Source organism: Cryptococcus neoformans, chromosome 3 (genome assembly GCF_000149385.1).
Source record: "Cryptococcus neoformans var. neoformans B-3501A chromosome 3, whole genome shotgun sequence".
NCBI lineage: Eukaryota > Fungi > Basidiomycota > Tremellomycetes > Tremellales > Cryptococcaceae > Cryptococcus > Cryptococcus deneoformans.
In genome coordinates this window covers 1,502,113-1,514,688 of record NC_009179.1, presented here as the reverse complement: position 1 = coordinate 1,514,688, position 12,576 = coordinate 1,502,113, and the positions used below count along the sequence as shown (strand labels likewise).

Below are 12,576 nucleotides of genomic sequence, written 5' to 3'. Positions count from 1 at the left end.
ATGCAAGCTTTTGATTTAGTGTTAAAGGGTCCACTCAGTGAACTCGGCGTACAAGTGTATCCGTCTCCTATGTCATGTATTAGTTAGTCCATAAGAGAAAATTTGATCCCGTAATTATTAAGCCCAAGTTAATGACTATGATACACATACGATTATGTAAAAACAATCTTGTTCCGCCGAGGTGGAAAACCCCTTATTTTGAGCAGCATGGTATTTCATACTTACCTTGTCGCCTCTCGATTAGTCGCCTTCACTTTGCGACCGGGAAGGTAAGGTCTTCGCCCATAGCACGGCGACGCATGGTCCATAAGGGGAAGACCTTGCCTTGTGCTGGCTTCGGCTGGTTCAACGACTCAATATCTGGCTCGGTTCGGAAGTCCTTTCGAGGGCGTCCGGACTACTCTTTTTTGGCAACAGACATTAACTGAAATTGATCAGCCGGGTTCCCGTAGTCCCTCACTTAATCATGCTGTTGTCCTGTTTCTTTTTTTTAAAAAAAAAATCATCAGGAATCATACTGTTTCATGGATACGTAGTCGTGTCGCAAAAGAGAAATCAAAAACAATTCTTCGTGGCGGATGTGAGGAGCGGTTTCAGCTGTCTTCAAAATTACTATTTACGGGTATCATAAGCTCTAATAATTCGTTAAAGGCTTTTAGACTGCCAATTGCAGCGTTTTCGGCGAACAGAAGGTAAGAAGATTCGGTTTCGGTTTCGCAAGGATTCACGCTTGCGCTTAAGAAGATAGCATAGTAAAAGATATGCAAAATGCTTGAGCTCATTGTGTAGTCCATACAATGTCATAGGAACACTATTAATGAAAGAGTATTCTTCTCTGTAAAATCTAATGCGGACCATACACCTGCGCGTGCTGTTGCGCGTACGGAATATGCACCGGATTCAATATGTTCGACTCGGGCCCCAGAGCTACTGCATTCCCCATACGAGGTTCAAACCCATATTTGTTATTCCAGATAGATGGATTCTGTCGTTGCATGACTTGATTGTTCCACAATTGTCGACTATACCACAGAGCATAAGCCATCGTTCCTGGTGGAGCAGAAGGGGGGGCTTGGTAGCGGTATAACCCATTCCTGTCAGGATACTGGGGTTGTCGTGTATTGAGGAAAGGTCTCAGATTTTTCGCATGTTCTCGTAAAAACGCTTCTTGTTCTTGGGATGGAAGTCTAGAGAAAGCGAGACACTGATGGCTCTATGAGTACTGAGCCAGAGCCCATCTGATACACAAGAAGACTCGCCTCGGCTTCCAAATTTCTCTTCTTCCGCACCCACCAAATAATGCTAGCTATGATGGCAAGACCTAATACCCCTCCTGCAATGCCTAATGCCAAGCCCAGTTTCTGGCCTTCTGTCGTTGGCTCCGCGTCGATGGGAAGGCTGCCAGGTGTGGTGGTGCTGACGTCAGCCCAAACAGTGTATGCAGAAGTAGGTGATGCTGGACCGGGGGATACAGTGGGATAAGCCGCAAGGGAAAAAATCTGGGTAGCAAAAAAGGATTTTTGTTGGAGTATTGGCCAGGTACATTGGTTGTTCTCTGTCTGTTTCCCTGTCTGCATACAAACGTGCATCTCTGATGTGCAGTCACTTACAATGTTCGCTTGCATGTATGTTTGATTCACAACAAACATGTACCATCCTGGTGTTGCGAACCTGAAGGGATATCCAATTGGGAAATTCTCGGCAGTGGTTCTATAACCCACAAAATCAGTCAGATTTGGAGGCGCAAATGCTGAGGGAGACGTGTTTTTGTGTTAGAAGATGCTGCTCACCCGCAAAGGCCAGTGCTGCCAACAGGGATGGCTTCGACGCTAGTAGGATCTTCTGAGCCACTGGAAGGAAGTACGTCGACGGTGTAGTTCGACATGATGATGAGAGGGACAACTTCTCTCATCCATCCCCCATAAGTTGGGGCTGGCCTTGGGACCGCATCAACAAAACCAAAAGTGTAATTGAGCTCTGCACGATTGTCCAACCATAATAATCGTCTTAATGGAAAAGTTATCTGGCATGAGCCGAAACACGTACCTGTATATAATGTTTGCCAAGGGTTAGGCATAATGAGCCCTAGAGTAGCAGCTAAGGGTATAGGAGTGGTCGCTGTCACTAGATTATGCGTCGTTGTTGTAGCTGTCGTATCAGATTGGGGAGCTGTTCCCCCAGCTGTCCCAAAAGTCGTATCATTGACTGCCGCAATTCTGGCGGTAGTCTGTGTATCCTCTTTCAAGGACGACTCCGTCCAAGAAGATTGGGTGACCGAAGAGACGCCTGATGAACTGGTTACCGTTGCTGTTGATTGCGATGATGTTAAGGAAGACAAGAAAAGAACCAAGGATACTACGATCCAGTGGATTGTGTGCGGGTGTCTATGTGGAAACATTTTTGGACAGGCGACATGAGAGCGCAGTATTGTCGATTAAGACAGGAGCTCATCATAGCAATGTATGTTCTGAAGATACGTATACAAAAATAGAAGGTCAGTCAACGTTCGACATGGCGCGCATGTGTCGCGCTGATACCTTCTCTCGATGGACACGCCTGGGGGCAGAAAAGACGCTCGTCCCTCCTGACCGATATACCATCAGTTGTGTAGATCCACCAGCGCAGCGGGTTCAACAAATACGTGTAGTTGCCATCATCAATCATCTCTGTCTTCCCTTTTGCATTACGTATTTTGGGTATTACTTCGCTTTACATAAGATAAAAAAGTCCTGGCGGCATTATCCGACGAATTGTTCTCGAGATTTCCAGGGCGAACGAGATCATTCAGTTATTACCGCTCCCTAGTCAATTTATTGCGAATAGTTTAACACCCGCCTCATCAATCCTTGTTCTCTCTACTGCCCTCACAATGCCCCCAAGGATAACCTCAAGAGCATTATCGACTCTTTCTACTGCTCAGTCCTCAGCAGGAAGCTCGTCAACCCTTCCTCCTTCCACATTCTCTCTACGTCAACACAAACGATCGCCGTCATCACATTCGTTCACTTTTCGACACTTTGGTCCACTGCTTGCGCACCCAAGGAATCCTTCAACGGCGTCACTTGGGTGGAGGGTGAGTAGAAGGATTTTTCGTTGTCCCGCAATATCTGACGGATGATGCAGAGATCATTCCATTCTTCAACAGTTCACCCCGCTTCTGCAAAAGATCCATACAATGTCCTTGGCGTAAACAAAGACGCCTCTTCCTCTGATATTAAGAAAGCATATTATAGCGTAAGCCCGATTGAAATGGCGTAGAGCACGTGTTGAGAAGCTTGCTTACTATACGATAGTTGGCGAAAAAATGGCATCCTGACTCAAGCAAAGAAAAAGATGCAAAAGAAAAGTTCCATGAGATACAGGCCGCTTATGATGTACGTCCTATCAGTCTGTATATCTGAAATCCGAACTGATCGCTATATATAGATTCTGTCAGACGATAAAAAACGCCAAGCGTACGATCGATACGGTTCCGCTTCAACACAGGAGGGCTTTGATCCTAATTTCGCCCATGGTGCTGGCGGATTCGGTGGATTCCAAGGCTTCGGCCCTGGTTTTGGTGACGGCGCTAGCGATCTTTTTGAGTCTCTTTTTGGAGGTGCATTTGGCGGCGGTAGCAGTGCATTCGGTGGTCGCCAGAGGCCTGTTAGGGGGGACGATTTGGAGGTTGGTGTGAATCTTTCATTCCTGGAGGCTTGCAACGGTGTCACACGCAAAGTTACTGTCACACCAGTGATTGATTGCAAGACTTGTACTGGATCTGGTCTCAAGCCAGGCGAGAAAAAGTCTCAGTGTCCTGCGTGTCGCGGCTCTGGCCAGCGGACTTTCCAAGTCCAGGGCATGGTCATGGCTTCAACTTGTCAAACATGCGGTGGAACAGGATCTACGATTCCCAAAAATGCAAGGTGTGGCGAGTGCGATGGCGTCGGAAAAGTGAAGGAAAAGAAGGTTTTGGACGTGGAAATCCCTGCAGGTGTAGAAGATGGGATGATGATCAGGGTTCCGGGAGCCGGTGATAAGCCTCTTTCTGCTTCAGGGCCGGCCGGCGATTTACTCGTCAGAGTCTTGGTTAAACCGTCGAGTGTGTTCCGAAGGCAAGGCGTAAATCTTTATCACGATGCCAAAGTGCCGCTTCACATAGCTCTCTTGGGCGGTGTCATTAGGATACCTACCTTGGAAGGCGACGTGGACGTAAAGGTGAAGAATGGAACCCAAAATGGAGAAGAGGCAGTGTTGAAAGGGCGAGGTGTCAAGAGCGTGTACGGGGGAAGGAGAAATGATCGCGGAGATCTCATCGTGGGTTGGAAAGTACAAATTCCTCGGTAAGTTTATCAGTGCATACCGTATTCGGTGCGCTTACAGTCGAATCAGATCTCTTACACCATTCCAACGCAAAATTCTTCAAGCGTATGCGGATGATATTGAAGGTCGCAATCCCCAAGTACACTTTGGTCCGTTGCCATCTGATCCCCCAGTCACCAGCCCATCTTCGCCACCAAAGGAGCCTACAAATGGTGAGGGCTCTTATCCATCATATCGTTCTCAAAACCAGCCCCAAGCCGAGCATGCCCCCCATCGACCGTCTCGGCCTCCCGCTGAACCGTACAAGCCCTATAATCCTTTATCTTCATCTGAAGAACCCATCAGCTTGGCGAACAAACTTGCTTCTGCCATAGGCGGTGCCATTGGATGGGTTGAACGGTTCATGCGGGGTAGGCGATAGACGAGGGTACATGTCAGGGCGGTGAGCACACTGTCTACGCTAGGATTGATGTTGACCAGGTCGGTTTATTTTCAACAGGTGAAACCAAAAAAGAGATTGGCGAGGAGGGCAGACAGACCAAATCGGAAGAGGATGAGGTAGGGGGGAAAATCTGAACTGAAGAAGGTCTACCAGTGCATGGATAAGTCATACGGTTTCGTATGCGAGCTTCAAAAGAAATTTCACGCACAACTCAGCTTCATCTTTCCTTTTAAGTCTAGGGGCGTACGTAGCACAAGTTTCACTGTAGATTATCTGCAACATGCATAGGTACACAATTTAATTTGCGTGACGAAACAAACCCTATCAATGTATAGCTTCTATGCGCCGAGGAAGTACTTGAGCGATCTTCGGAAAACCGCCCATCCCGTCAGGGCTGGGTTTCATTACCAGTTGCTTATGGGAATAAGACAAATAGCCAAGTATCAAACCCTGGTACACAGTCAGTAAGTTGGCTTAAGCATCGTGTGGGGGACTTGCCTGATCTATAAGGCTTGATACAATGACAATGATGTCCTCAATTTCTATTGTTGCATCTTCAATCTCGCTAGAGCCTGCAAACGCCTGGGATGCAGCCGCGATGAAGATCCATGTGGGACAACGGCCTTTACTGGCCATAGGATCCACTCGGTAATACAGTTTCAACCTGAAAACATGAGCCCCCGAAGAGCAGAGGAATTCTAAAAAGGATATACTCACGCTTGTCTGAAGAGGTTCCTCCAAAGGAGAATCTCCCCCCTTTCATACAGGACCAGCCATATACTGCGCCTCCTAAACCATTCCCTATGTTCTTCCAACACACGACGCCATAAAGGTATATTTCCAGTCCTGAAGGAATCGATCAGAGGTCTGAATTGGGGGAGATCATATGTTTCTAGGGTCTTTGGGCATGGTAGGCGTCCAAGTAGAAGGTTGACAGCTATGAGACGTATAATAATGGACCTGATTTCAGGAGTCAGACGAAAGCTTCCCAGATTGTACTTTTGACTCGCCTTCTTTGCTTCCACCCACTCGTATCTTGTGGACACGTGGCCCAAGCCTTCTGCAGCCAAAATACTGCACCTCTCATGTCAAGCAGAACGACACCTAACTTCCCTCGCCAATAATAGCTCTGGCAAACGTCTGTGACACGGATGCTGTTTTGGCGTGAAGTAAGTCGCTCGTCCTCCGGAGGGATAAGGTTGTGTAAGGACTTTTGTAACTCAGTTGACTGGGTATGAAGTTTGCGCTTAGGGAAGGCTTGTTAGCAACAACCATGAAAAATGATGAATAGTGGTTCGCGTACTTGGGCGTAGATGCGAAATAGTTCATTGGCTAGAGGCCAAATGATGTCTCCTACTGCATGCTGTTGCTCGCGTGCATTATTCCATTCCAGTTCACTCATAGGCACGCTCGCGATCTGCATGGATCGTTCGATCAATTGACGAGTGGCATCTCGGATGGAGCGTGCAGATTTAGGATGTCGAAGGGGGTATGTTGACAGCGATGCGGCCGCATCAGAAGATTGGCTAATCTTTTGTGAAAGGTGTTTTATCAAGGGATTGAGAAACGCGTAAGAAGTAGAGCCTTCGGCGTCGGATAGTCCAAATATTTTATTTGCTTCACTAGACGAAGTTTATCAGCAGCGGTGCGATGGGGCGGCCATGCGAAGAATTGAATACCTATAAATTTGTTGCAGCCTGTTAAATTTCCGGTAGGCTCTTTCTTCCTGATCAACATCATGGTCGTCCGTTTCTCCTCGGATGTTTCTTAGAAGCGCAGAAATCAATGTTGACAGGTTCTCTTTAAGTTCTCCCGGCAAAGTAGTCAGTCGAGGATGAATATTGGAGCTGGCTAAAGCGGCGGGGTTTGACTATTTATGATTACTGTCAGCTTATGACCCATCACATCTCTAGACACAAACCAATGCAAGGGCTTGAACGAGAGGTCCATAGAAAGGGTGTGTCTCGTCAAGAGGCAAGGACGAGACTATGTTGTCAGCTGAGCGAGCAGCGAAGCATTGATCGACGTGCGAGATGAACTGGGAGATGAGAGGCTCCATTTAAAACCATGGAGCTTGGGAAGATCGAACGTGAATATGAACTAGGAGAGGAACCCTCACCGCAGTGTCAATCATTTAATTATTTACACCTGACTAATAAACTCGCGCGCCCGAACATCATGTATCTCATGACGACACCACTTCCGCTACAGCAGTCTTGATGATGTTGATGCCGAACGAGTTATTCCAGTCGACTCCCAGCTCTTGAAAGCTTCTCCTCGTGAAGATTTACAACGCAATAGAGAATACACTGGAACATGGTATAGATGGGTTTCAGGTGACCGATGCAAGTATGGCAGGTCATTCCAAGTGACTAAACGACCTCCTTTGAATTAGATATACGCATAATCTATAAGCAACGTGACAAATAAATAATTGACTTTAGGGGAATGTGTCAAACAAATAAATTGGCAGGCATTCGAAACTCTACATTGACATTGTCTACAAATGATCTAGCGCAGATGAAAACCAGAAATGACCGCAGCACAACTGAAGAAACGGAAATAGAAAAGACTAATGATAATGCGTGGACGAAAACTTAATGCTATATTGACAGACAAACAAACAAACATACGTACCCACAGCAAGAAGATAAAAAAAGCCTTGACCTAATGTAAGATATTCTGTGACACTCTAAAGTCAGACGTTCTCATCACCTAATTGGTTTTTTCCTTCGTTTCCTTTCAATATCGTTGATCCTTCCCTCTGATATGACTCCATATCATTCCTATCCCTCGAAATCTCAGTTCTAAGCCCCTCGTCTATCAGCCCGCCGAGTACCGCAGCGGAACTTTCGCCTTTGCCTCTCTGAGGTTGATCCATCCTGACATACCCACCTTCTCCTCTTACCACTCCTAGATCAGCTAATGTTGGTGGGCCGTAGGAGTATCCTGTCCCAGCAGTGCTAACTGAATCACCCCTCGCACGCCCCAGCTCATCAATATCGCTCCTCGACAGAGTGGCATTACTGCTTCCGCGCGACCGCCCATAGGAGTGTGAGTATTCCCTTCTCCAACTGGAACCACACTGATGAAGTGCTGCGTCATCCACCGGCCGACCCAACAGAGCAGCACGAGAGTCACCTCGCATGCGTCGAAATTCGGGTCGACGAGCGCCGTGTGCGATGGCGTAAGCATCGGCTTCGTCCGCGACCTCACGTCCCCCCACTCGATGTGGACATGTCGTCCCAGGAATTGTACAGGGGACATCGAAAGATATGGAGGAACTGGAGGGTATTCTCCGAGAATACGATGGTCGACGGCTAGCCAGAGTAGGTGTATAAGCATTGTCGAGCTCCAGAAGAGGGGGTGAAGGAGAAGAGCAGTTGGAATCCCGAGATACACTTTGAGGGATCCCTAAACCTGGACTTTTCATTACATTATTCGAAGGCTCAGGAAACCTGGGTGTAACTGGCGGCCAGGAAGTGGGAAGAAGGGAGCCCAGCTCCATCTGAATATTAATTTTTATGTTTGCGGCGCTTTCGGATGCACTGTCATCCCCTGTTTCCGCGCTCAGCTGGGCGGACGCACTTGAGGCGTACTCCTCATTTTCTAAACTCTTCACCCACTCCTTCAGCTCCTCCTCGCTCATATGCTCTGGCATGCTCCAGGATCTGGTCAACGTACGGCCCTCACATCTATTGACATACTCGTCGCTGCCGTTGGAAGCCATCCAACGACGACGAGTGTATAAACCATCTTGGCCTTTTTCATCCGCCCATTCTGACAAAGTTACATTACTTGTGCTGCTGCTTTCCACATGTGCCGGTAAAGCCAACGTCCATCGCCGCATGACGAGTCGCATTTGATAATAGATGTACACAGCAGCAACAGCAGTGGCAAGGATAGTAAGCACTGTCGTGAGGACAGAAATGATGGTGTTGGTTCGGTTAGTTGTTCCAAAGGCTTTTCCGAGGTAGACAATCGTCCACTGTTTTGGAAGAGTGAGAAAAGCAGCAAGAAGATAGCTCCAGAAGTTTGCGCCGGCGGACGCTGATACCTGTTAAACGCCAATACATGCATCATGAGTCATACTTGCTGCCTGACGAAACTGAAGACACTCACAGCTGTTGTTATATGGCCTGGGACGGCACTAAATCGCAAAATGAGAACAAACATGAAGCTCTATTATTGTTATACATCAAATTAGCGCTTGTATTCGTCCGGCATACATGATTGGCTCCCTAACCTTTTCACGAATAAGCTGCGTCAAGGCTGCGTATAATCTGTTCTTCTTCTCAAATCTGAATATTATTGTTCATCAGTCATGCCGATCAGAGTTAAAGAGAATGTGACTTGCTTTGCAGCTCTGGTCTGACAGCACCACTTAAAGGCCACCCAAGTGGCGATCTCTCCTACGAATGTGCCAGCTGCAAGTATGGCAAAGCCAACCCACAAGCCCCATACTAGACCACACAAAATTCCAATGACTAAACGGCGACGTGTCAGCTTCTGGATGAATATCAACGACGAATGAACCCACTTTCATGTCCTACAAGAGGGGGGAATGAAACGATAACCAGAATAGCAATAGGTACCAGCCATCCGGCCGGCCAGCTTCTGATCTTCTCTGTTATAGGCCTACAGAAGTCGACGACCGCATCATGCTTAGCCGTGATCAGGGCGGTCAGGGTACCTGCTATTATCAAGATAGCATACCACTCTGCACTTGTGAGTTCTTTAAACAGACTTTTGAAATTAGGATGGGATGTACTCACTATACATGTGTCTTTGCGCAGCTCTTTTCAACACTTGCTTATAGTCCATGACCTTTATATGTTCCTTTACAGCCACATAGTCTTCTCTTAATAGTGACAGAACAGAAGTAATATCCTTCTCCGAGGCAGCAGAAGAGGAACCTGGTGGTGCGTCTGAGGAAAGGTCCGGCTCATGCTTAGGGGTAAGGGATGGTAATGATGGAGTGAGGTATGGATGATGGTGAGAATGGTGGCGTTGGCGGACGAAGGAGAGAAAGGTTTGGTCTCTGACGATTGTAGGCAGATAGAAGCGATGGCGCATGCTTGGAGGGGGGAGATGACCGAAGTGGAGAGCACTGCAAGAGGGCTCACTAAGCTCTCGGGAACGTGAAAGAGAGATGGAGATGATTTTTCAAGTTGTTCATGCTGTGCGAGTAGCTACGTAGAATGCGGATCGGCTTTGAAAACTTGAGGTCGCCTCGCCGCCGAGACACTCGAATCTCGGATAATTAATAATAATAGACTCCGCTCTCTCCCTCGGCCTGAGCCGCCCAAGTACAACTATCATAGCTTGCCCACTTCAAACGAGTTATGCTCCCTACCCACAACGTACCTCATGCCCTACTACATATTACTTACTACAAGTGTTGACAATGATGTACACGTGCAACCCTTTCTAACGGAACACTCATAATTAAACCATAATTGTCCATTACTCCTGTTGTCGATCCCATTCCACCACTACCGGAGAATTATTGGTCGCCGCCGCCATCCTCGCTCTGATCAGCCTGTCGACTTTTACCGTTGATCCTCCTATTATCGCCTGAGGAGATATAATTGAGGGTGGCAGACCTTTGCGAGAAAAGAAACTCCTTTTTCCCCTTCCCTGCGCTATCATATGTAGCTGCGACCCCTCAGTGATACAACGATTCCGATCACATTCGTCCTCACTGCCTGGCGACGGTTGCTGAAGGATCTCACCTAGACTAGGTCTGCTTTTCATTTCATGCACGGTTAAATGTGCGTGCCATTCTGGCGCTGATGTTGGAGGTGCTGAACTTCCGCTCTTCGCAATCGTTTTTCTCTCATTTTTTTTGCTGGTCATGGCAGGCAGAAGACAACAAGGATCTTCTCCCATCGCAATATCTTCAAGATATCGTTTCCTTGCTCTGCCACATGTTCCTGAAGACCTAGGCAGTTTTTTGGGACCACCTTGGCGTCTAATTCTTGAAATGCTTGTTAAGTCACTCAACAAAGCGTCACTCTCTTGAGTATAGGTACCGTTCAGATTCTTACTTGCGAACAGTTCTATAGCGTTAGTGAGCGATGGATGGTGGAAGACTTAGCAGGACGGCGTACTTTTGAGTCTCTGATCAATTTGATCCTCCGGATCGTCTGTCTCCCATTCATTGCTAAGCCCTACTGCTTGACTCACATTGCTACCAGTAATTTGTCGCATCTGAGCGCTAGGAGCGAAAGGGAGATTTTTCAAGTGGTTGGAAATCTGGCGCCTGTGTGATGGATACTTCAGAGACTGTAATGTGAGTGTAAGCCTGGCAGACGTACTTAAGATCCTCGAGATATTCTGGTGTATTGAAATCTTCAACGTTGGAAGGTAATACTTGTAGTTTGTATCGAGGCCCGTAATATTCCATACTTCAGAAATCGGTCAGCGTAAGGGAATCGACAGTAGCGGTATGCCATACTATTGATTGCTTGGTAAATCTTCCGATAGCTCTTGTCCACATGCGATAGCCGTTTCTCTAGTCCACGCCCTTGCCACATTTTTCCTGAAATCCACATTTGCATCAGGCTCACTGGACTACGAGTAGATATTTTGCACTCACGTCGTATACCCCCCGCCACCAAGTAACATCAATGGTACACTGAAAGTCCTCAAAAACTTGGCACACTCAGCATGCCCTATTCGTTATATCAGCTGTTGAAACCTGATTTGCAATTAAGAAGACCGACCTTTGTCCGACAGGTTCAACCTCCCTAACTTGTCTCCAGACATACTGTCCGCTCCGCCTTGCAATACAACCACACATGGGCGGTAATGCTCCATGATTTCGGCAATAACCTATTCATTATGGTAAACAACTTCGCCCCCAGATCCTCCGGAAAATACTAGACTTGCAGGTTTAAAGATGCTGTGAAACCCTTCGTCTGTGATACCTTCTCTCAGTGGAACATTGACGGCGTAGCCTTTTCCTTTACCCAGGCCAACATCCTGCGGCGCTCTGTATCAGCACGGTGAGCTGTGCAATGGAAGTAGTTCGCAAACACCTTGAGAGTCCCAGTTCCTGGGAAGAAGTTACCAAAGAGATGAAAAGAACAAGTCATAACTCTGTCTGTAGAGTAAAACGCTTCTTCAACTCCGTCACCGTGATGTACATCGATATCGATGTAGAGCACCCGCGAGTTAACTCTGCCAAATGTTAGGGACTGGAAACAAAATCTCTACGAGATAACGCACCGCAAAAGTTCGAGGATTCCTAGGACAATATCGTTGACGTAACAAAACCCACTAGCTTCAGTTTTTTTGGCGTGGTGTAGGCCACCAGCCCAATTGATTGCGATATCGGCTATACCTTCATTGAGCTTCTCAGCAGCACCTGAGATAATATCTTTATGAATAAGCAATCTGGATGAAGATCAAAGAAAACCCACCAATGGATCCACCTGCAGAAATAGAGCTGAATTCGAAAATACCTTCGACTGCCGGACAATCGGACCCAGTTAAGCCTTTCGGTTATTGAGCGATATTGGCTTGTCAGACGGCGCTATCCATAAAGCTGGTTTCTTACTTACCTCTTGACCTATTTCCAGTGAGAGCATCCGCATTTTCTGGCAGTACGCTCTCAAGCAGCTCGATGTACTCATCGGTATGGAATCTCGTCATATCTGTTTTGGTTGCTCGACGAGGTCTCTGCAGACGGATTCACTGTCAGCCCTTTTACGCTTGGTTTCATGCCAGAGACGAACCGAAGAATGAAGGACGGATGATTTGACATTTGATCAGTCCTGCTCCGACGACACCGATCACTCGGCCCCGCGCCAGCCAGGCACCAGTCA

The 12,576-nt window shown here is 47.3% G+C and overlaps 5 protein-coding genes across 6 annotated transcripts; 1 reads left to right on the top strand and 4 right to left on the bottom strand.

Moving 5' to 3' along the window:
• Window positions 1-844: 844 nt before the first annotated feature.
• On the bottom strand, window positions 845-2,398 carry CNBC5210 (hypothetical protein; the record flags this gene model as incomplete). The annotated part of the gene is made up of 5 exons (XM_771374.1): window positions 845-1,204; window positions 1,260-1,559; window positions 1,611-1,710; window positions 1,791-1,977; window positions 2,047-2,398. The coding sequence occupies 5 exons, from the start codon at window positions 2,396-2,398 to the stop codon at window positions 845-847; spliced, it is 1,299 nt and encodes a 432-aa protein (XP_776467.1).
• Window positions 2,399-2,869: 471 nt separating this feature from the next.
• CNBC5200 (hypothetical protein) lies at window positions 2,870-4,878 on the top strand (the record flags this gene model as incomplete). 2 transcript variants are annotated; one of them, XM_771372.1, is made up of 6 exons in its annotated part: window positions 2,870-3,073; window positions 3,124-3,234; window positions 3,294-3,374; window positions 3,427-4,322; window positions 4,372-4,514; window positions 4,802-4,878. In XM_771372.1, 6 exons carry the CDS (start codon window positions 2,870-2,872, stop codon window positions 4,876-4,878), a joined length of 1,512 nt encoding a protein of 503 aa, XP_776465.1. The 2 variants fall into 2 exon arrangements, with proteins under 2 accessions (XP_776465.1, XP_776466.1); XM_771373.1 differs by lacking the exon at window positions 4,802-4,878 and having other exon boundaries at window positions 4,372-4,723.
• Window positions 4,879-5,218: 340 nt separating this feature from the next.
• Window positions 5,219-6,803, bottom strand: CNBC5190 (hypothetical protein; the record flags this gene model as incomplete). The annotated part of the gene is made up of 6 exons (XM_771371.1): window positions 5,219-5,408; window positions 5,462-5,681; window positions 5,744-5,990; window positions 6,048-6,366; window positions 6,424-6,614; window positions 6,666-6,803. The coding sequence occupies 6 exons, from the start codon at window positions 6,801-6,803 to the stop codon at window positions 5,219-5,221; spliced, it is 1,305 nt and encodes a 434-aa protein (XP_776464.1).
• A 639-nt stretch (window positions 6,804-7,442) lies between these two features.
• On the bottom strand, window positions 7,443-9,820 carry CNBC5180 (hypothetical protein; the record flags this gene model as incomplete). The annotated part of the gene is made up of 6 exons (XM_771370.1): window positions 7,443-8,801; window positions 8,867-8,926; window positions 8,991-9,045; window positions 9,102-9,231; window positions 9,285-9,464; window positions 9,520-9,820. 6 exons carry the CDS (start codon window positions 9,818-9,820, stop codon window positions 7,443-7,445), a joined length of 2,085 nt encoding a protein of 694 aa, XP_776463.1.
• A 962-nt stretch (window positions 9,821-10,782) lies between these two features.
• On the bottom strand, window positions 10,783-12,403 carry CNBC5170 (hypothetical protein; the record flags this gene model as incomplete). The annotated part of the gene is made up of 11 exons (XM_771369.1): window positions 10,783-10,793; window positions 10,858-11,009; window positions 11,065-11,154; window positions 11,205-11,288; window positions 11,346-11,421; window positions 11,473-11,581; window positions 11,630-11,731; window positions 11,788-11,929; window positions 11,978-12,116; window positions 12,172-12,246; window positions 12,313-12,403. 11 exons carry the CDS (start codon window positions 12,401-12,403, stop codon window positions 10,783-10,785), a joined length of 1,071 nt encoding a protein of 356 aa, XP_776462.1.
• Between the last annotated feature and the right edge of the window lie 173 nt (window positions 12,404-12,576).